This window comes from Heloderma suspectum, chromosome 2 (genome assembly GCF_057233095.1).
Source record: "Heloderma suspectum isolate Gila_16-S chromosome 2, 16-S_ref, whole genome shotgun sequence".
NCBI lineage: Eukaryota > Metazoa > Chordata > Lepidosauria > Squamata > Helodermatidae > Heloderma > Heloderma suspectum.
The window spans coordinates 303,844,537-303,867,646 of NC_139459.1; the positions used below are offsets into that span (position 1 = coordinate 303,844,537).

The 23,110-nt window shown below is 45.7% G+C and overlaps 2 protein-coding genes across 4 annotated transcripts in view; one reads left to right on the plus strand and one right to left on the minus strand.

Moving 5' to 3' along the window:
• Nucleotides 1-12,248, minus strand: part of MCM2 (minichromosome maintenance complex component 2) — a 29,211-nt gene extending 16,963 nt beyond the window's left edge. The window contains exons 1-6 of the mRNA XM_084840176.1: nt 12,165-12,248; nt 10,630-10,817; nt 8,912-9,087; nt 7,134-7,397; nt 5,088-5,307; nt 2,722-2,929 (exon numbers count right to left, since the gene is read on the minus strand). Of these exons, the coding sequence (XP_084696302.1) occupies nt 2,722-2,929; nt 5,088-5,307; nt 7,134-7,397; nt 8,912-9,087; nt 10,630-10,817; nt 12,165-12,170 (1,062 nt within the window). The 5' untranslated portion in view covers nt 12,171-12,248. The remainder of the gene's footprint in view (nt 1-2,721; nt 2,930-5,087; nt 5,308-7,133; nt 7,398-8,911; nt 9,088-10,629; nt 10,818-12,164) is intronic.
• A 269-nt stretch (nt 12,249-12,517) lies between these two features.
• Nucleotides 12,518-23,110, plus strand: part of TPRA1 (transmembrane protein adipocyte associated 1) — a 54,900-nt gene continuing 44,307 nt past the window's right edge. For 2 of the 3 annotated variants that reach the window (XM_084840179.1, XM_084840180.1), the window contains exon 1: nt 16,910-17,310. The gene's annotated coding sequence lies outside the window, so the exon portion shown is untranslated. Of the gene's footprint in view, nt 12,804-16,876; nt 17,311-23,110 lie in introns of those variants that run through there. The other variant, XM_084840178.1, reaches the window with a different exon arrangement.

The window sequence follows — 23,110 nt, forward strand, 5'->3', positions numbered from 1 at the left end:
GTATCCCCTGAGAGGAGTAGTTTCATTTCCTTGGTTAGGTTTCATCTTCCTTTCATTTCTTCAGGTTTGTAACAGTACTTTCAGGGCATAAAAAGGGAGGGAGTCAGGGGAGAGGGAGGAAGACCAGAGCATGAGGAAAGTGCAGGAAGAAGCAGCCTGGATAAGTCTAAGTGCAGCTAGGGTAAAGGAACTTGCATTTTTGAGACTTTCATTTTCTCTAAATGCCTTTTGTATCACTTAGCTATATTCTGTAAATAGCTTTAGTTGTAAATTGCTTGCTTTAAATTTACCAGTAAACTGCTGAGGTTAACACTCAGGTGCCAGAAGTGGTAATCACCCCACATCTACAGAGTAAATCCAACGTTATTGGGAGGGGGAAGTTTAAAAGAAGGAAGGTGGGACTCTTAAGGAGGCAAGAGATCCTTAAGGAGTTGCTCAGGGGTTCTAAGTCATAAGGGAAACCCTGACACCAACATTAAAAGGATGAGGCCACCACATTCCAGGAGTTGTTGCAAGTAAGCATCTCTAGTGTGGAAGACTCACCCATAACAGCTGACCTACACTCTGAGGTCATCAGAAGCCCTTCTCATTTGCCCACTGCCAAGGGCAGCTAGGTTGTTGAGGACAAGGGAGAGGGCCTTTTGGATAATGGGCTTCCATCGGGGTTCATCAGGATCCTTCTTTGCAGGTCTTCAGGAAAACTCTGAATACCCGCATGTCTTTGCTGGCCTTTAAAACTGGGGTGGGGGGCAGCTGATATTATTTATAATTACTGTTTTTATTACATGTTATTGTTTCATATTGTTTTATCTTTTATGTCACCTTGGGAAAGTTCTATCTTTAAAGGTGGTCTATAAGACAATTTTCTCTAATATTTACAAGCCTGGTGTCTCGTAGGGCCTGACTTAAGGCAAGGAAATGGTATAGAAGTTTTCCTTCGTGGACTTCGGCAGGGAAAGGCTGCAGGGTTCTGATATGGGTCAGAGTATTAGCAGGGGTCAAATTTCCCAGGGAAGCAAGCTGGGAAGAGATCAGCACCATGAAAAACTCTGCGTGAGGCTGGAGGCCAGACAGAGTTGTCTGTATGTTGCTCCAGCAAGAAGCAGATCAAGACTGAGCCTTAAGTAGCCGTTTGGCTGCCTTTAGGTTGGATGGCTTTGCACCAACTGAGGCTTTGTCTCTTCAAGGGGCCTGGCTTGTTTTAGCGGCCTCAGGCTGCAGTGATGTGGAAGTGGCTGTGGCATGTGGGTGTCTTCATGGCCCTCAAGAGTCCAAAGATGGCAAGGCAAACTTCTCTGGATGCAGGGAAGCCAGCCCCTGGGATCTTTCTGGGGGAACTAGGTCCTGGGGAGGTGGAAGCTTCAAGATGCCTTTCCATGACCAAATCTTCTCCCTGAACTGTTAACTCTGGAGCCTGTTCTTCAGAGGACAAGGGGTAAGGATCCTCTGAGAAAGAGGGCTTGGGATCCTGGTCCTTGACAACATGTGTCTGCCATAATATAGGACTTGCACTTCTATTTTTAGGATTACACTCTGGCTATAATAGTGCTGGAAAGATTATGGGTACTGTTCTGTTATATGTCCCATATAGTTGGGCTGTTAACAAGGAAGGGGTTGTAGCTCAGTGGTCGAGCACATGCTTGGCATGCAGAGGGTCCCAGGTTCAATCTTCAACTGGAAAGGGTAGGGCGGGAAAGTCTTCTCTGAAACCCCGAAGAGCCACTGCCAGTCAGTGTTGACAATACTGGACTAGAGAGACCAATGGTTTGATGACTCTGTATAAGGCAACTTTCTATGTGCTGTAAGCCCTTTAAGGCAATCTCTAACTATAAGGACCAGCATGGCCCATTACGAAGTAAGGACAGGCCACTTGACAGTGTGCTTAGAGGACAAACCTCCAGCAGTATAGGCCTGCAAGCGTTATGTCGCTAAAAAGAGATAAGGAATGCTGTGGCCACTTGGAGACTCACCAGTGAATCACATGAACTTTTGTAGGCAAGAGTCTACCTTGCTGTGAAGCATCCACAAAAGGCAGACTATCACATCCCCAAATCACCACCATGAACATACTTTTACTTTAAACGAAAGAAGGTACCACCCTTTTTAAGGTGTCCAGTTTCATGCCAAATATCAGATTCCATTCTACACATCCGTGGAAACTCTCAACAGGACAGTACAGACTTCCCAAAGCTTTGTGTCCCTAACCCCATCATCAGGAAGGTGTTTGATAGAGGTAAGCAGCAGTAGCAGGGTTGCCTGAAGCAGTGCAAGCAGGGTCCGTGAGGCTAGGTTAAACTGGACTACAGGGCACTATGACTATGAATTGCCTGGCAGGTGGATCAGGGAGACGTTGTTTGATCTTTATGAAAACAGTACCATCAGCTAAAGAATGGGGAAGGAAACAAGACATGCAATATGTTTGGATCATCAACTGCTGAGCACAGCATGGATAGAAGGAAACAGGAAAGAGGGGATAGCGAAGAGCCCAGCGCAAGCCCACCCGCCCATGGCAGCCTCCAACTCCGAGTCACCCATGGCAAGCAGCAAACATAGCAATCTGGGTCTTCAGGTGGAATGAAGCAGAACAGCAGCCAGGCTCTGGGCTTATTTGTCCCAGTCGATTCACTACACAGCATCGTTACCTACGCAGTCTACACCATCTCACGGCTCAAGACGTAAGAGCAGGAATCGGACTCCTAGCGCCACCCAAGCATCGCTTACCTCTTCCATGTTGATTTCAAAGGGGCCAGCGGACTGACACTCTGGGCAGGATCCTGGCTTTACTTCCTGGTTCTGGGACTGCACGAAAGGCCCCAGGATGAAGCTACACTTGGTACAATTGTATTTGACCATGCTGAGCTGGGGGAGGACCCCAGTGCAGCTCGTCACAACTCCGCTCGTCCGGATCAGCTGGCTCAAGTGCAGCTGCCTAAGAGAAACGGCAAGAACAAGGCTAAAACAGGCAGCTCCCTCGTTGCAGAGAGGGGGGATTAACTACAGCCATCTCCCGCAGGCTATCAGAGCATCCAACGGGGAATGCAAGGATGTCACTCAAAGAGGTGCAATGCCTTCGAAAGGGTTCTTTGAGAAAATGGGTTGGCTTTCATAGCAAGCTGAAACCATCACCATTGTTAATGGCTGGGTTTCTATGAAACAATAAGCCACGGTGGTTTATTTTTTTGACTTAGCCGTGGTAGTTTATCATGTCACCTGCAACCGGTTTTCCCCAACCATGGTGGTTTATTAAGCCGAAATAAGCCACCCTGATAAGCCATGGTCTGCAGTGAGGCTCATTTTAACCATCATGGCTTATTGTGTTGTCTGGCGCGCTAGAGTGGTTTAATCAGATCACCTACAGAGTTGCCTGGCAAGCGCAGTCAAAACCGTTGCCACCGTTCTGCTCCTCTTGGGCAATCTGTTTCCGAGATCTGCCTAGCAACAGATTGCGCTCTTCACCTGTTTCCACCCTTACTCCTCTCTTGGTGGTGCACTCTGCAAACTTCCAAAGTGTCAAACCCCCACGTTTCCCACAGAGAGGCATAGCTGTGCAGGACTTTAGTTCTGCCTCAGGTGCCTCTCCATGGTGGGAACCCGTGTATGAAATTTTGACCTGTTCCTGCAAATGTCCAAGGGCGTAGAGCCTCCATCCCCTTTTTGGTGCAAAGGTGTTTTTGCTCGCACATGTTTGTAATCACGCAGGGTTTTGGTTGTGCATTGGGTGCCTTCCTATGAGGGGGACCTGTGTATGAAATTTTGACCTGTTCCTGCAAACGTCCAAGGGTTTAGAGCCACTACCCCCTTTTTGGTGCGGGCGGGCAGGGGGAAAGGGTGGTGCACGGAGAGGAGGGGAGCACTGCGGGTTGTGCGGGGCGATGGCAGTGAGGGGGCAGGCGGGCAGGTGGGAAGGGAAAAGCGTGGACATCAGGCTGGGGACCAGGGTGGTGGGGCATGGCATGGCTTGGGTGATGGCGGTGGGTGTGCTGGGAAGCGGGTAAGGATTGACAGTGGGGTGAGATCATTGGTGACAAGGCAGAGACGGAAGAAGATGACCCCCAGCACACAGCCGGCCATTCAGAGAGAGGAATGTGACACAGCTGTGGCGCGAGGGTTGGCAGGGGATGGAATCCAGCATAAAGGAAGCTGGGACACCATCCTGGCTGGGTGGGAGGACTACAGAGGGAGGAGTGGCAAGGGGGGGGGAAATCTACTCTGCGTAGCTTAATTTATTTATTTATTTATTGCATTTATATCCCGCCTTTTTTCCTCTTGCAAGGAACCCAAGGCAGCTTACATTATCCTCATCCTCTCCATTTTATCCTCACAACAACCCTGTGAGGTAGGTTGGGCTGAGAGTCTGTGACTGGCCCAAAGTCACCCAGTGAGCTTCCATGGCTGAGTGGGGACTAGAACCCGGATCTCCCGGCTCCCAGTCCAACACTCTAGCCACTACATCACACTGGCTCTCTTATTTTCCAAATAACCTACTGTGAGCAGCTTATAAACTACTATGGCTTAAAATGATGTGTGAACCTGCTCCATGTCTACTGCAACCGCAGATTTTTCTCCTCTCACTTCAGCTTCCTGCCCTAAGTAGCCAGTCCTCTAGGCTCAGATATTCTGGAGTCTCTTACTGAGAGACAATCTACAGACTTGCTAATTGTGTAGTATGTGGTATGTCTTCCTCTTGGCTTTTATTAATTGCACGTGCGGTGGGGTGTCCTCACTAGGAACACAGCATGCGGGGAGGTAATGCCGATCTGTTTCCTTCCGAGGGCAACTGGAACTAAAATCATGCCTTGCCCCCCACCTGTGTGGCTAAAACATTGAGAAAAATCTTCCCATCGGCACCACCCATGTTATGGTTCAGAGAGAGATGCTTCTGTTTCAGAATGTTCAATACAGAACACAGAGCTTGCCCCTCAATCCGCCCCCCCCCCCCTCGTGCCATCACTGAATGCTTATTTGCCACAGGGGATCAGGTGAGCAGCCATTTATGAGCCCAATCACATACCTCCTAGCCAGCTATATTTCACTAATGAGCCTAACCACTCAAGGCCACAGCAAGGCCGCCCAGACTGACTCCTCACCTGAGTGATCGTAATTCCTCCACTAGAGGCAGATGTGAGATGCGGACGTGGATTTCCTGAACAATCCGGTCATATTTGGGGTACATGGCCAACACCACTTCCTTGGCTGCTTCGTCAAAGATCTTCAACATTTCAGCAGGGGCTTCTGGAAGAAAATAGGCCAGGACATGTTCCCGGGCAGCCAGGTCTTCATAATTCACCACCAGGCTCTCTCTGTTCTCTGCCGAGAGAGAGAGAAAGAAGTTTTTGTCAAATTATGACAAAGTTCCTCCTACCGACTGTAAAAAGATAAAAAAATAAAATCACCAAATGAAGCATCCTATCATTATGCAACAATAGTGTTTATTGTCCTCATTAATGTGTGAATGCATAGCATTTATTATTTCATAGCAGGAGCAGGAACATGAACTATTCTGAATATCAGGTATAACATTTTCCCCTTGTGGGATGATAACCTTTAAACTTGTTGTTGTTGTTCAGTCGTTAAGTCGTGTCTGACTCTTCGTGACCCCATGGACCATAGCATGCCAGGCCTTCCTGTCCTCCGCTCTCTCCTGGAATGTGCTCAAGTTCATATTCATTGCATCGGTGATGCTAACCTTTGAACTATAAGTCTACAATAGATGGCTATATAATATTGTCTAACAACAACAAATAGTCCATACTTTTCATTATCCTTGCTGCAGTATACGAAATTGTGTGTATTACATGAGCACACTGTCACTATTCAACACAAACTATTGCCACTTTTAGACAACACACCATGAAAACGACGATACGTTGCTTTGGCTTTAATAACAAATTGATGCTCAAGTCTTAAATTCCTTCAGCTACTGTATGAAACTAATCAACTATAGTTCTAGGCTTGTTCTCCTGAGGCTGCAATCCTAAACGTATTTACTAGGGAGTAAGCCCCATTAAACATATTGGGACTTACTCCTGAGTAAACATGCATAATTTTGCACTGTAAGGCTGTAAGGGTGCTTCCAGATGGAGAGCTCCTAGTGCTTTATCAAAAGGCACTGTGCAGCTATTCCATTTTTAACTCCTTAATGGATTTTTTCTGGTAAGAAAAGAAAGGAAGAATGGTGAGAAAACATAGGAGGATTACAAATTGAAGATAACATTGTCTGGATGCCCTGTAAAATTCTGTGAATGAGGCAGGAAGACTGCATCATAAAAGACTGGTCTGGAAGCACCCTAACCCTATGCATGTATACTTGGGAGTGATCCCCATTACACTCAGTGAGTTATGTCTGAGTACAGAGGATTGGTACTATAAGAGCTGAACATGACTGGGATACCAGAACACTTGCTTAGCACATACTTATATGCAAGTCCCATTTTTCAATGGAACTAATTTCCATATGATGTGTTTAGGAGCACCTTTCCAATCACATGGAGCTCAATCATTCCTCTATTGAAGTTCTGGTTTCAGTATGAATCATGGCAAGACAAACCATGGTTCCATGAGCCATGGAAGTCTTCTTTAGGAAGCTTGTGATTACCAAGAAAAATGAACTTTAGAAGGACTGCGATTATGGCTGAGACTGTAATTTTCTTTAAAATTTACTACACAGTATTCCAATAATTAGACATATTCCCTTGTGAATTATATAAACAAAGTTCCTAAAATAATCCATGGAGTAATAAAGGAGCAGGGAGGAAGAGAGCTGGAGAAGGTGTAGGTCGAATAACCTTATTTTATTTTTATTTATTTATTTATTTGTTTTAGGTTGCCTTTAACGCTAGAACCCTTAGTTACAGTTGCAGGAGAGGAAAAAAAGCCCAGGTATCTCCTGCAACAGGTACAGTGTGCATTCTGCTAAAAGGATTCCCAAGCACTGGGTTGGGTTGGGCTCCATTGGTAGGTTGCAGTCAGGAGGCCTGTGCATAAGTCTGCACTAATGGCTTGGAACTGCAATGTAGGTGAGTCCCCCCAGGTCAGTCAGAAGAGGATGTATTTGTCTCAACTGTGAACGAAAACACTGCAGAACAGGCCAAAGAAGCCTGCTCCTCCCTGCCTTTTTTCTTCCACAGCTGTACCTTTGCACATGTCACTGATCCTCTCCTTGAAAACGTTGTGGCCGTGGTCATCCACGTGAGTCTTCAGGAAGTTCTTGAAGCGGTGGTAGATCTCGAGCCGAGGAGCTGCCATAGACACCCACTCCCTCACAGAGTGCCCCTTCATGTCTTCCAGGTTCTCAATGCTCTCAATCATGTCTTCATCCTCATCTTCCATGCCGTCAGCAGCCCGTTCCGCCAGGCGCCTCTTCCGCAAAGGGCGATCCTCATCTTCATCGTCGCTCTCTACAGTTTTAAATAGAGGATGGAGTAAGAAGGGACAGATCGGACCGGTAGGTAAACATAGATGTGGCGATGACATCAAGCCAACTCTTCCTTCTTAAGGGGTATAAGACCCATGTGCTTGTCTACAGGGTTAGTGCCTACCTCGATGACATTCTGGCACTGAGCCAAGACCTTTTTGTTTTCCCAGGCTTTTAAATCTTGTGTATATTGATTTTATGCTGTTTAGTATCTCTTTTTAATTCTGTTGGGTGCTTTTATACGGCTCTTTTATATTGTGCTGTTTTAATGTTCTTGTTTTATTGTAATTTTAACTTTTTATAAGCTGCCCCGGGAACCTGTTGAAGGGTGGTTATAAACAAAAATGAATAAATAATGAAAATCTATACAATGCCAAATGCGCCTGCAAGGTCTTCTGCAAATATACAGATAGAAACAATTAACAGCGGCTTAATTTCAAGGTGAACATCAACTACTTATTTCCTAACCTCATTAAGGGCGCAATCCTATGGCCACTAGATTGCATCTAGACAGCCATAGGATTTTTCATTTTCTGGGAACCGAGCCAGTGCTCTGAGGTCAGTTCTCAGAGAACCAACTCCCCTCCCCCGCCACCTCGTAGGTGGTGCAGTTCGTCCCTGGCTCCACGTTTGAAAGGGCAGTGAGGAGCCGCCAAAAACAGGGCATTCCTGGGAGCAAGTAAAGGAGGGTACGGCGGAAGTGCCATTATGCTTCCTATACGGCATCTGGCCTCCCCCGAGCTCTGAGGAGCCCTGGCTAGACAGCCAAAATTGGCCGTCCACCTGCAAATGCAGGGCAGCTGGAACACGGAGAAGATCCCCTCCGCACTTCGCCCACCCTGCACTGGATAGTCGGTTGCCTCCAAATTCGGAGGAGGCTGACTATCCCCATAGGATTGTGCCCTAAGCTAGATAATGCAGACAGTTCTAGAGATCCAATGTTACAACTTCTAGCTCAAAACCTATTTGGGCTCAGATCCCATTATAGGACTAGAGGTCAGGCACTGCAAGCTTAGTTACAACTATGAAACAAGATATGCAAGATTAACAGTGTAATCCTATGCACATTTACTTGGAATTAAGTCCCACTGTGCTCAATAGGGCTTGTCACCAAGTGTGCATAGGATTGCAACCTGAAACTGCTGTTATATCTTGTTTTATTGTGATTTGTATTATTAATTAAAACTGTAACGTTTTTATACCTTGAGTACACTGCTGAAGAGCAACAAAAACATCACGTGTACGTATGTGTATATGGATGTGTGTGTGTGTGTGTGTGTATGTATATATATATATATATATATAAAATATAAAATACATATGTATGTATAAAATCTCTCTCTCTCTCTCTCTATATATATATATATATATATGTATGTATGTGCACGTGTGTATACAAAAAATTGAGCAAGGCAAGAGACCGCCAGCTGCTCTTTGGGTAATGGATTATACAGATATAGCTATTTTACTAGCAAAAAGCAAGCTTCAAAAACATACCATAAAGCAGACCACTCCTCATGCGGCCCAGGGCACGGTCCATCTCATGGTCCCTCTGCCTCATGGCCCGCTCTGCTGCTTCCCTCTGGCTGGCAGTCAGCTCCTCTAGGTCTTCATCATCCATGGCCAAGCCTTCAGCTTCATAAACATCAAGCTCTGGAATAGGGCGGTAGTCCCTAGACACCCACACACTTCCGTTAATCAACCGCACAGCATGAATGAATCCTCTGAATTCCCCACTTCCTTTTCTGAGCCCCCCCAAGCACTTACCCTACTGCAGATGAACCAGATGTTCACGTGTGGGAATCTTGGTTGCACAGCATCTACACATGAAAAATCCAATGCAAGTAGCCACAAACTGTGCAGCTGGAACAACTGCACAGTTTGAGCCGACACATGGTGGATTTTTGTTTCAAACGTAGGTGCTGTACAAATGAGCCAAAGACACAAGGGTATCCATCAAGATTGGTGCTTGCCATGGGGAGGATGGACAGCTGTGGCCCCATTCCCCCACCACATGCAGCTGATAGGTTTGTCAGAACCAGCCCCAACGGTAAAAATGTACTTTTCTCACCCTTAGGTGAGCATGTAGGAATTAAGCGGAGCATCCTACATTTACTAGGGACATTTATGAAGGAAGCATCAGCAATGTACATGGTGTGTTACAAGATTTAAAAGAACAATATAATATAACCCTAATAAAAGTAATACATTAGAATAACGGATGATAAAAGGGAGAGCAATGCATATATGCAATCAAATGAATTGAGTATAATTTTCAGAATTTATGACAATCTCAAAATAAGATGGGGAAAAGGTCTAGACAGCTGGGGTGGGCAGAAGTTAGATCAGGATCTACTGGTATATCTCTGGGTGGTTTGAACGAGAGCCACAACAATTTCTGACTCCCGTTTGTTTAACAATGGCAACAACAAAATGATCCCCCACCAAAAAAATCATACTATTGAAATGAAGTCTATGTGTATAAAACCAGGTGTGGAAGGACTGTGAAGTCAGTTCAGTTCTAGCACTCAAAACGATTTCTGGGCTCAGAATTCTTTAATTCTATGTCTTTTGCACTTGGCTCCAATTATCTAAAAAAATTAGTTTTTTCTAGTAAAAAACAAAGTAGATCCTGCAAGCCTAGAGTCTTGCCACCCTTGAGACAGACAGTATAAGTTGTTGGACAACAGCACAATACAGTCACCCAGCAGGAGAGGCCTGCTTAACGCATGTATTGACAATGAGAATGCGCATCTGGATGTATACCCCATCTGCAACATGCTGTTCATTTGTTGCAAGTTGGCTGGAAGCATCCTTCGATGCAAATGGAGATGTAACATCTGGCAGCCCTGATTGCAGACAAATGCGACTAGTTGCTCACAGTTGTAGCACTTACAAACATCTGTATAGGGAAATATTTCCAGAGCGAGTTTGCCAGTTCTTGGTTGGTTTTCAGTAATAAGGTGTGGTGAAATTAATAAGTCTTTTGCTATCATGCCAACATCCATCCAAACACAAAAGGGCATCTTCCATAATATTTGACCTTTTGAAATAAACCCTAATTTATTTGTGCGCAAAAGGAGAACTAAGCAATTGTAGAATATTTGCACCTTTGAAACTCAGTTTCAAGGATGGCCAGGTGATCACACACATTCTGCCTCCACGAAAAAGAAGTCTCACATAAGGACCCAGCCACAGTGGAGTGAGTCTCCTACCTTTCCATCCCTTCTCCAATCAGCTCCTCCCCATCTTCCTCTTCTTCATCAGGGAGCCCCTCAGCTCCCAGGAGTCCTTCAGATTCATCCTCGAACGGGGGCAGATCTCTACCAGGGCTGGAAGTGAAGGCGTCTCCTCGCCGAGAACTGCGCACAGGGCTGGTGGCCATGTTGGACTCTGAGGAATCCTAAGGGAACACATGGTGCCAAGTTTAAAAGTTACCGTGAGTTAGGGTAATCTTTACTGCACATTTCTTGAACCTGGCGCCTGATGGGGAATTATGGGAGCTGCAGTCCAACACACTTGGAGGACACTAGACTAGGGCATGCTGCTTTACTGTCAGAAATGCAGAAAGCAGGGCAACTTTCAAGACTAAGCACATACATACGAAACACCCCAAGGGGCAGATTGACACAGTGCTGTATCAAGGCAGGACAGGGTGGTGTGTGAAAAAGAGCATTCTGTTTGGCAAATCTGAAAACTGGAATAGCAGGGAAAGAAGGATTATTATTCAAAGGAAATGAGAGTTAATACAACTTTTCAGGGAAGCAGGTGCTATTACTGTGGCACAGAACAGCCCACAGGGGGAACAGCACTCGGCTTTCACATACAAAGCCCAGGAAAATGAAACTGCAGCCTCTCCGTCTTAGGGTGCTACTTACCAAAGAACCAGGCAGACCAGACGTGGCCTAGCTCTCACTGGGACTGTAAACTTGTGCCTGGGCTGTACTGCTTCAGCATGGCCATGTGCATGTGGGGTGAGGGTGGGGCTCACCTAACAGAACAGTTCCCCCATGAAAGCACTCCTAGACATTAGAAACTAGATGCCAAGTTATAATAGCTGGGCTAGAATCCTTCTTCCTGACATGCCCAGTGTAATTCTATGCATGCTTACCCAGAAGTAGGTCCCACAGAGCTCAATGAGGCTTGCGCCCGTAAGTGCGCATGTGATTCCAGCCCTGTCTACCTGTTCTACGCGCCGGGAATATATCTGGACGGGGAACTCTTTCACCACACGAGCTCCCCTTGCACTCTGACATGATACAGGCCAGGCACAAAGTGGCGAGAACTGAGCCTTCTGTTCAGGCAGGTCTTTACACTGCACTGCAGGCTAGCTTTGAACAAAAGCCTAGGCTCTCCCGCATCCCTTGTGCAGCCCGCTGGAGAACAGGGTTAGACTGCAAAATCTATCAGCCCGCAGGCCCCAGAATACCCAGCCGAGCAACCGAGGCAAGCACTAGCCAAAGTTAACCAGGTGATGCGTGGCGACCCGCCCGGCCATAACGGGAAGCAAAGACAAAGGGTAGTATCCAATGTTAGTCCTACGTAGAGTAGACCCACTGAAATGAATTGGTCAAGTTAGTCACAGCTAACTTACGTCCCATTCATTTCAATGGGTTTACTCTACGTAAGGCTAAAATGTGATACGACCCACAGGTTCTACGCTAAGGAAAAAGCAACTCTGTATCGACCGTGAGAAACCTTTCTTCCAGACCCTAACAGAGGCCCCCCTCCGAGCCCATCCGCTACTCACCGCCATCTCCGCCGCTTTCCGAGCCTACTGGACTTTCGCTGAAAGGCCCCAGGTCCAGCGCCAGCCGCAGCCCGAATTCCGCGCGAAACGGGATCACGTGGTAAAAAAAAGCCCGCGAAAGCTCATGAATAATAACTGAGCTGAGCGCCTAATGAATATGCAGATGGAGCGGCTCTTCTTCCTGGGCGAATAGCGGAGAGCGCCCTGCTGAATATTAATCAGTACCGAAGGCAGGCTCCTCGCGTCAGAGGGTCCTTTGCTTGACAGGCAGGGAGGCCAATCCCCTGCGTGCTTATGGGGGTGGGCGTCCTATTGGGTTCAATGAGACTGGGACTTACCCTAGCCTGCGGCTTACTGACACTGAGAACTCTCTCGACCGGCTCAGAGCACTCGTTGCCCAACCTTTATCGGATGCTTTGGAAAGAGGGCAGTTTACGTGGTGCTGCGCGGTTACTTCTCATTAATTTCGGTATTTTAGCAATTGGAGGTTTAAGTCGGGAACACGGTGTATGTCGAACGTTGCAAGCACTCTGTTCGTGCGCCCTGAGTCGACGCGTTCTCCTTGGAAGCAAACTTCATTGAGTTCATCCAGGTCTATTGTGCGCCCTGCCACGTTCCTGAACGTCATATTCCAGGACGGTCAGTGAACTTTATAGGTTTACTGGGGCGGGGGGAGTCAGGGGAGAGAGATTTGTCAGTTTTCCACTTGCTTGTTGCCTGTTTCGTTATTTAGGGCGCAATCCTATTCATGTTTAGACAGAAAGAAGTCCTACAACTCCCAGTATTCCCCAGCCAGCATGGCTGGCTGGGAGTTCTAGGACTTTGTTCATGGCTGGCTGGGGGATGCTGGGAGTTGTAGGACTTCATTCTGTGTAAACATGCATTGCATTGCACCCTTACTTGATCTGATTTATATCCTGCCATTCTCCCAACAAAATGGCACTTAAAGTGGCTAACAATAAAATCTAGACTAAAAACAAATCCTTAATTAAACATAACATAAGAGCAAATACATTAAAACAGTTAAAAACACAATAACATAAATAAACAGTTGTTGTTCAGTCGTTCAGTCGTGTCCGACTCTTCGTGACCCCATGGACCATAGCACGCCAGGCCTTCCTGTCCTGCGCTCTCTCCCGGAGCGTGCTCAAGTTCATATTCATCGCATCGGTGATGCTATCTAGCCATCTCATCCTCTGCCGTCCCCTTCTCCTTTTGCCTTCAGTCTTTCCCAGCATCAGGGTCTTTTCCAGAGAGTTTTCTCTTCGCATTAGGTGGCCAAAGTATTTGAGCTTCAGCTTCAGTATCTGTCCTTCCAATGAGCACTCAGGGTTGATTTCCTTTAGGATGGACTGATTTGACCTCCTTGCAGTCCAGGGGACTCGTAAGAGTCTTCTCCAGCACCACAGTTCGAAAGCATCAGTTCTTCGGCGCTCAGCCTTCCTTATAGTCCAGCTCTCACAGCCATACATTACTACTGGGAAAACCATAGCTTTGATTAGACAGACCTTTGTCGGCAAGGTGATGTCTCTGCTTCTTACTATGCTGTCTAGGTTGGCCATAGCTTTCCTCCCAAGGAGCAAGCGTCTTTTAATTTCATGGCTACAGTCACCGTCTGCGGTGATCTTGGAGCCCAAGAAAGTAAAATCTGTCACTGCTTCCATTTCTTCCCCTTCTGTATGCCAGGAAGTGATGGGGCCAGATGCCATGATCTTCGTTTTTTTAATGGTGAGTTTCAAACCAGCTTTTGCACTCTCCTCTTTCACCCTCAACAAGAGGCTCTTGAGATCCTCTTCGCTTTCTGCCATTAGGGTGGTATCGTCTGCATATCGGAGGTTGTTGATCATTCTCCCAGCAATCTTAATTCCGACCTGTGATTCATCCAACCCGGCATCTCTCATGATGTACTCTGCTTGTACGTTAAATAAGCAGGGTGACAATATGCAGCCTTGTCGTACTCCTTTCCCAATTTTGAACCAATTGGTTGTTCCATGTCTGGTTCTTACTGTTGCTTCTTGACCCTCGTACATGTTTCTCAGGAGACAGGTAAGGTGGTCTGGTACTCCCATCACTTTAAGAATTTGCCACAGTTTGTTGTGATCCACACAATCAAAGGCTTTAGCGTAGTCAATGAAGCAGAAATAGACGTTTTTCTGGAATTCTCTTGCTTTCTCCATGATGCAGCGAATGTTGGCGATTTGATCTCTAGTTCCTCTGCCTCTTCGAAACCCCGCTTGTACTTCCGGTAGTTCTCGGTTCGCATACTGCTGAAGCCTAGCTTGTAGGATTTTGAGCATCACCTTGCTAGCATGTGAAATGAGCACAATTGTGCGGTAATTTGAACACTCTTTGGCGTTGCCCTTCTTTGGAATTGGAATGTAAACTGACCTTTTCCAGTCTTGCGGCCATTGCTGAGTGTTCCAAATTTGTTGGCATATTGAATGCAGCACTTTAACAGCATCATCTTTTAGGATTTTAAATAGCTCAGCTGGAATACTGTCATCTCCTAATTACAGTTAGTCTTGTAATTACTAACAAGAGAGTAATTACTCTCTTGTTAGTAATGCTTCCTAAGGCCCACTTGACTTCACTCTCGAGGATGTCCGGCTCAAGTTCAGTGACCGCACTATCATGGCTATCAGGGACATTCAGATCTTTCCTGTATAGTTCTTCTGTGTATTCTTTCCACCTCTTCTTAATCTCATCTGCATCTGTTAGATCCCTGCCTTCTTTGTCCTTTATCATGCCCGTCTTTGCACAAAACGTTCCCTTGAGATCTCCGATTTTCTTGAAGAGATCTCTAGTCTTTCCCATTCTGTTGTTTTCCTCGATTTCTTTGCATTGTTCATTTAAGAAGGCCTTCTTGTCTCTCCTTGCTATTCTCTGGAACTCTGCATTCAGTTGGATATATCTTCCCCTTTCTCCCTTGCTTTTCGCTTCCCTTCTTTCGTGAGCTACTTGTAAAGCCTCATCAGACAGCCACTTGGCTTTCTTGCATTTCTTTTTCTTTGGGATGGATTGAGATGGATTGGACTTAGTTGCTGCCTCTTGAACAATGTTACGGACCTCCGTCCATAGTTCCTCAGGCACTCTGTGTATCAGGTCTAATCCCTGAAATCTATTCCTCATCTCCACTGTATATTCATAAGGGATATGATTTAGGTCATACCTGAATGGTTTAGTGGTTTTCCCTACGTTCTACCAACCCATTAAAAACCCGTTCAACAGCAGACTAGATAATATGCTAAACCCTCTTTTGCCTGCCAGCAGAAGGATAACTGAGAGGGGATTGCTGTGCTTTGCTTTTCTGTTACACAGTCATAACATTAATGGAATTGGAAGGGACCAAAAGACCATCAATTCCACCCTTCCTCTCAGCACAGGATAGGACCATTCACATCTCAGTCCCTCACTGATCAGCTCATAGAACCCCAACTATAGGACATAGAACATAAGAAGCTGCCTTTTACCAGGTCAGAATACTTGTCTACCTAGCATAGTATTGTCTACTCTGTTCTTCAGGGTCTCAGGCCAAGGTTTCTCCCTTCACTGATCATCCTTGGAAAGCGTGAGCACTACCATTGAGCTATGGTCTTAGAATGCCACTATAAGACCTCCTACAGAACAAATATATCCATATGACTTGAGTAAGCAAGCCACACACTAGATGGAAAGGCAAAATAACACATTTCCAGTATTTCCAACATATTATGTCCATAGCTCTGTTTAAGGCACTAGCTTAAGACCTTTCTATTTGTTCTGGAATTCTAAAGGGCTGTTTAATCTCCCATCTGACTGTAGTTTTATAGTCTTTAGCTGCCTTTTTGTCTGTAACTGTAATAAAAGCATAGTTTTATTGTATTTGTATTTTGTTTAAATAATTTTTATGTCTATTGTACACCACCCTGGAATCCATTGGATGAGGGATGATTTAGAAATATGTTAAATAAACAAACCAATAGAGATGGTATACAACATCAGGAATCCTTTGAAATATGTTGGGCAGTTTTTGGGTTATTTGAGCAGGTGTTACAAACTGGATATTAATTCTTAGAAAGGTTTTCACTGCTGTCATAATTAATTGTTTTGTTGAGAGTAATTATCTAGGTTTGACCCCCATTGTCTATGTATTTCTTTATATTTTGTCTTCCTCCATTTGTTGTTGTCGTTGTTGATGATGATGTTGTAAGAATGGAGTTCTTTTACACTTGCTGTGCATGCTTGCCTTGTTTGTTGAGTGGTCAAAGCCTGCGATCCTATTTACACTTAACTGGGGGTACGCTATTGGACTGTACTGATCAACTTATTAGTGATCACAAATATAGACTGAGGAGGCAAGAGTTCTATAAAAGAATCTCTAATTCCATAGTGAATAGGTATAAAAATATGATTGCTGAACTAACCCTCCTAGTCTGGGAACACCACTAAATGTGTGTTCCGGAGGCGAGATGTTAAAGGCACTTCCGTGTAGGAATAAACGTAAGAACGACGTGAAGACCATAGGTATTTTTGTAACGTTCAAGGCTGTACGGCCAAGGAGCAGCCTTTCCTTTCGCTGTCACTGGATGCCACGATACAACTCCTGCGAAGCGGCTGCGGGTAACTGCTGCCTTAACTCCCTAATAGTTCCACCCATGGCCCCGCCTCTCTTCTTTCTTCATTGGCTTGTTTGGTCCTTTTGTTTCGCTTTTGAGTCCGGCTTCTTCATTTAGGCGCCTCGTGATTGGCCGAAGACCATCGGAGTCAGGGATCGGCGCTCAATTCTCTCGTGAGGAGTGAACCGAATAGCCTGCTGCCGTCTCCATCACCTTCCTCCTCGGCGAGGCGGCTGTACGCGCTCCTTCCACGGCAAGAGGCTCCCATCTGAGCGGACTGCAAGTCCCAGCGACGCCGCAGAGAGAGCCAGGGAGTGGTGGGTCGTGCGCGTGTGTTTGCGGCTTGCTAACGACGCTCCCCCCGCGCGCAAACAGCCTCCACCCCTTTTTGGACCTGGGACAGAATCTAGGTGGCTGCAGGATGGCCGCTCCAGAGTCCCGGGAATGAGCCAGCGCGAGAGGCCTCCTTCCCACTCGACCAGCGAGCCAAGGTACCGAGGAGGCTGCGCAGAGCGAGCGCCTCTTGCGGCCGGGGAGGAAACATATATAAGGTAGGAAGCCTCCCCGCTCCCACCTCCAAAGGGGACCCCCCATGACCCCAAACACTGGGTGGGTCGGTAGGGGGGGTATCCTAGGGCATTATTCCACGTATCTCCTGCTGGTATGTGCGCTGGTGGCTGGGCAGGCACCATTGGGGTGAACTCTGAATAGCTCTCCGCTCATACGGAAAATGAAAGGTCGCGACTTCTTTCGCTCCTGCCCCGTGTTGATGCTCCTTTCGTCTAACCACCGCAACACCCTTCCAGGCAGGCAGCCCCACTTCCACGGGAGACGGCATTCTTCAATCCAAGCTCCCCACCACCACCACCACCACGCCAGTCCAGGACCTGGTGGCTGTGAGATCGCCAGATGTTCGTGTATTTACTGTTCATTGTTTCTTAACGTCTGTACATTCAGCAGGACCGAGCCCTCTTCTTTCTGAATGTTGCTTTTCCCTCCTCTCCATTTTAAATTAGAGATTCTAGCGATGACCTGTATGACAGTTTCCTTTTCTAGGAGTCTTTGAGTATAATGTATGTGTCTCTTCAGATATAATCTCTCTGTGTGTGCCTGTCTTGACGCTCTCTTTTCCCTAAGCAGGGCCGTGGTACTGAAGGTTTGGTGGCATGACCTGCCCCAAGGCCTCGTTGCTGTCTGGAATGGGCCTCTTTATCTCAAAGAAAAGTGCATCCTTTGTGCTGTATGTGTGCTTGGTGACTGTGTCTGGCATTAGAAATCCCCCACCTCTCTGTAAGGCTATTTCTGTCGATAGTCTGTTTCATAGTTCAGCAACTTCTCGTGATATCCTTCCTGTCCTTTCCATGGGTTTGTCGTTGATTGGGAGTTTTTAGGTGTTATACCAATCAAGTATTAACTGCAGTCAATAAGTGCCTGTCTGCATTAAAAAAAAGGGAGGCTTTCAAAAAGTTTTTTGTGGCAGGTATGTGTGGAGGACATTTTGAGGAAGAAAAACAGTTGTCACCAGGATGAGCTATGACAATAAGCTACTCATGTAAAATTAAAATCTATAACTGAACCCAGTGATTCTTCCACAGCTGTACAAAGTCCCAGCTCCTCTACACTGCAGGGCCTCATGCTTCAGTCATTGATGTAAAGTTACCTTTGGCTCCTGAGCCTATACAGATTCATTCTTTCAACTTGTGCTGCATACTGGTATTGTTGTAATTGTCCATAGCTGAGATACACACGCTCTTTCCTCCCCTGCCCCACATTTCCCTCTCCTTCCTGTTTCTTGGGACATTAGTTACTCAAACTTGTTTTTCCAAGGTTACGAGTTCTGCCCTTTCTTCATCATCCCAATACTAGTCACAGGTCTTCTCTAATGATTTTGTATGATTTTAATTAATACTGAATCTCTAGCCAGTGTTGGGGTGAGAGGTGAATTGAGAGGCCAAATCAGGCCTGCCTCGAGACACTTTGCTGCCTGAGGCGAAAGACAGGAGCCCCACCACCACATGCAGAAGCTGACTTTTAACGTTAAGAGCATAGGAAGAGTCCTGCTGGATCAGACAAGCCGTATTCAGGGATTCAACTTACACTTTAAGTAAATACATGAATTGGGAATGGGGTCACACTGAGTAGGTCTGCCTCTGCAATTGCACACGTTGTGCAGCCCCTCCCTCTGATGTCCACACATATAGAGAGTGGGCTTTGTGTGGATGTCTCACATGCTTGCTTCCACTGGAAGTGAAATGCCTGATTAGGGCTACATTCTGTTCCCACATTGGCCACCAGATGCCTATGGGAAGCCCACAAGCAGGACATGAGCACAGTTGCACCCTCCAGCTTGTGTTCCCCAGCAGCTGGTATGCCGAGGCATTCTGCCTCTGATATTGGTGTTAATATATAGCCATCAGTACTAGTAGCCATTGGTAGTTTCCATGAATTTGTCTCATCCCAATTTAAAGCCATCCTGATTGGTGGCCGTCACTACATCTTGTGGTGCCAAATTCCATAGTTTTAACTATGAGCTGTGTGAAGAAGTACTTCCTTTGTCAGTCCTTCATCTGCTACCATCCAGCTTTCAGAAAAACGTCTCCCTTTCTCCATACTATGCATAATTTTATGCACTTCTGTCATCCTTACTCCTTACTCATCTCTTTTCTAAGCTAAAAAGCCAGACACTTCCTAACCTTTCCTCATAAGTGAGTTGCTCCAGCCGCTTTGTCACTTTGGTTGACCTATTTGTACTATCGAGAAAAGGAGATGTTGAATTTCACAGAACTCTGGTATGGAGACTAAGTATAGAACTCTGACCCCGTCTCCCAGACACATGTTTTTTTATGCTATAACACATTGGTTTGCCTTCCAGAACAAGTAATACTGAGAACATTCAGTGTAAGGATGGCATTATTATTAGTCCCTAATGCTTGATCATCCCATAAGCCCCGTGATCATTTTGGTTGCCCTTTTCTGCACCTTTTCTAACTCTGCAATATCGGTTTTGAGGTGTGGTGACCAGAACTGTTCACAGTAGCCCAAGTATTGTTGCACAATAAATTCGTATAAAGGCATTATGATGTTGGTAGTTTTATTTTCAATTCCTTTCCTAATGATCCCCAATGCAGAATTTTCCTTTTTCACAATAGATGCACACTGGGTCAACATCTTCATCAAGCTGGCCACCACAACCCTGAGATACCTTTCCTGGTCAGTCACTGCCAGCTCAGACCCCATTGTTGTTGGTTGCTGATGGAGCAACGTCTTGCACTGCACTTGAGGCAGCAGGCTAGCTGAGAGAGTACAGGACAGGCTGTGTGGTACACACAGCATTGTCCTCACACATTTCCAGTCCCCAGCATTTGCTACCTGCGGTGGTTGCCTCACTCTACCCGGACTGAACCAATAGGTGTTACCACAGCCAGTTAAAAGCACAGAGTGCTAATATCCTAGTGTCACAGGAAGTATAATCCTGATGACACTTACATAAAAGATTACAAGGACTGCCAACATGATGTATGGGTGATTAAGTTGTTGACTGTGTGAGTGTTGTTTCACAGTACTAGTTGTGCTGTAATCAAGCCCTAGGTATTCATAGCTATTAAGGGAAATCCTTTGAGCAAGTTATTGCCCAAGAAGTTGCGTGGCACTTCTGGAGAGAGAAAAACAAACTTTGAGAGGAGGTAAAGCTGAGGAATTAAGGAGTACTAAATTGTAGTAGATTTGCAGCATGTCTCATACTTGTCAAATATCCAAGCTATGGGTGCTAGATTTTAATTTACTTGGCCTTGCACTGCTGTTGAGATGTGAGTCAGCTTACAGCTGGAGAACGTGACACCTACCATATTCATAGGGAGATCTTTGAAAAAACAGTGTGTAATGTTGGTGCCTGTTTGATTCCTATGATAGCCAATGGAATATGCACACTGATGCAGACCTAAACTGTACTTTGAAGTAAGTACTGTTGACTATGCTAGAGTTTACTTATGAGTAAGTGTGCATAGAATCACAATCTTGGATGCCTAAATACTGCTTCACTTCTAAAATGATCATAAGAGCCATGTTGGATCAGACCAAAGGCCTATCTAGTCCAGCATTCTGTTTCCACAGTGGCCACCCAGATGCCTATGGAAACCCCACAAGCAGGACATGAGGGCAACCACACCCTCCTGCTCACATTCCAGAGCAACGGGCGTACAGAGCCATACTGCGTCTGATACTGTAGGTTGCATATATCCATCAGGACTAGTAGCCATTGATAGTTTTGTTCTCCATAAATTTGTCTAATCCTCTTCCTAGTTGGAGACCATCACTACAACTTGTGGTAGTGAATTCCATAGTTTAACTACGTGCTGTGTGAAGAAGTACTTTTATCTGTCCTGAATCTCCCACCAATCAGCTTCATGGGATGACCCTGGGTTATTATAAAAAATGGAGAAAAACATCTCCCTGTCCACTTCCCCACATGATGCACACTTTTGTATACCTCTATCATGTTCCCCCTTTTTTTCCTAGCTAAAAAGCTCCAAACTTTGTTACCTTTCCTCATAGGGGAATTGCTCCAGCCTCTTGATCATGTTGGTTGCCCTTTTCTGCACCTTTTCCAGCTCTACAATATTCTGTTTGGGTGCAGTGACCAGAACTGTACACAGTATTCCAACTATAGGTGAACCATAGATTTATATGAGGACCTTATGATACTGGCAGTCTTATTTTTGATTCCTTTTCTAATTATGCCCAAATGGTATGTTGAAGCATCCAAAAGTCTTCAAGGGTACAATCTTAAACACACTTCCTTAAAATTAGACACAGTGAGACTTACTTCTGAGTAAATGTGTATAGGACTGCACAGTCAGTAGCAAAGCAAAGATCAAAAGTCAACAGGAAAAGCTTAACCACATCAGCAACAGTGTGGTGCTATTTGGTTGTTTATGTTTTATTAATGCCTTTTATCATTCATATATATATTTATTTATTTTAGTGTCTCCTGTATGTATGTGAAGCAGACATTTGCTGCCTGGTCTAGGGGAAGATATAAGATGAGTCCAGTTAAAGGTTAATGTCTTGAAAATGTCCGACTGTGAATAAAATGCTGCTTTTGCAAATTCTTTTTACAGTGCCCTGCCTGTAAAATCTTGTTTGAAATGTAATGTATTGCTGGTATGAAATTTGCTGAACAAGATGCTCATTGTAGCGAGTCAGAAAAACCTAGTCTCATGAGCTTGTCCTTTGGTAAAATAAGGAAGCAAATTTGAGAGGGTGGAACATGTATTTTTTGGTTAGATAAAAGGCATCTCTCTCTTTCTTTTTAGGAGGATGACTGTTTGGAGAATGCTGATAACTTAGTACAGTATGTAGTGTCTTAAGCAAAGATTTGTTTTGGTTCTCAAAACAGAAGTTTTTTCTTTACTAACCCAGGAAACCTAATTCTGTTAGGGAGCAATCCCCTGGCCGCAATACAGCGGCTAGAGGGCCATAGGATATGCTGTTTTCTGGGAACCGATTTCCCCTCACTTCCGCGTTGCCTCTGAAGCAGTGCGGAACAGCCCCATCCTCCAGGCTCACAAGAGGAGCGCGGAGCAGCCGGAAAGGGGCGTGGCTGGGGGCGTTCCGGGGTGGGGAGAGTATAGCTGCCTGTAAAACACATCCTAGGTGTTGCACAGCAGCCTCCTTCCCCACTCCGTGCTCCTGTGGCTAGATAGCCACAATTGGCTGCCTAGCCGAAAAAGCAGGGCAGGAGGAGCGTGGCGGGAACGATTGCCTCCGTGCTTCTCCTGCCCTGCTTTGGATAGGCAGTCGCCTCTGAGTTTGGAGGCAGCTGCCTATCTGCATAGGATTGTGCCCTTAACTGTTTAACTTACTCCAGACATGGAAGTGTAGAGAACTAAACATTTTTCAAAATTCTAAGACAAGCTAAGCATTTTGGCCATTCTAAGAGGAGCTTGGTGTTTTAATCATATTACCCCTATTCTATCAATTACATCAGCTGCCTACTCATTTCCAGGCCCAGTTTAAAGTGCTCTTATTATCCTTTAAAACCCTAAATAGTTTGGGACCAGGTTATGTCAAGGGCCACCTGCACTTATATGTGTCTGCCCGAGTTTTAAGATCGGCATTTGAGGCCTTGCTTTCTGCTCCATTGGTGAGAGCTATCCGGTGGCTGAATACCAGAGAACAGGGCCTTTTCTGAGGTGGCCCAATATCTTTGGAATGCCCTCTCTAGGGAAATTGATACGGCCTTTAGGAGAGTCCCAAACAGTCTTTTTATTCCAGTTGATGTTGGGATGACTTTATGGTGCTGTGTTTTAATGACTGTTTTATCTGCTGCTGTGTGGTCTTCCTATTTTATTG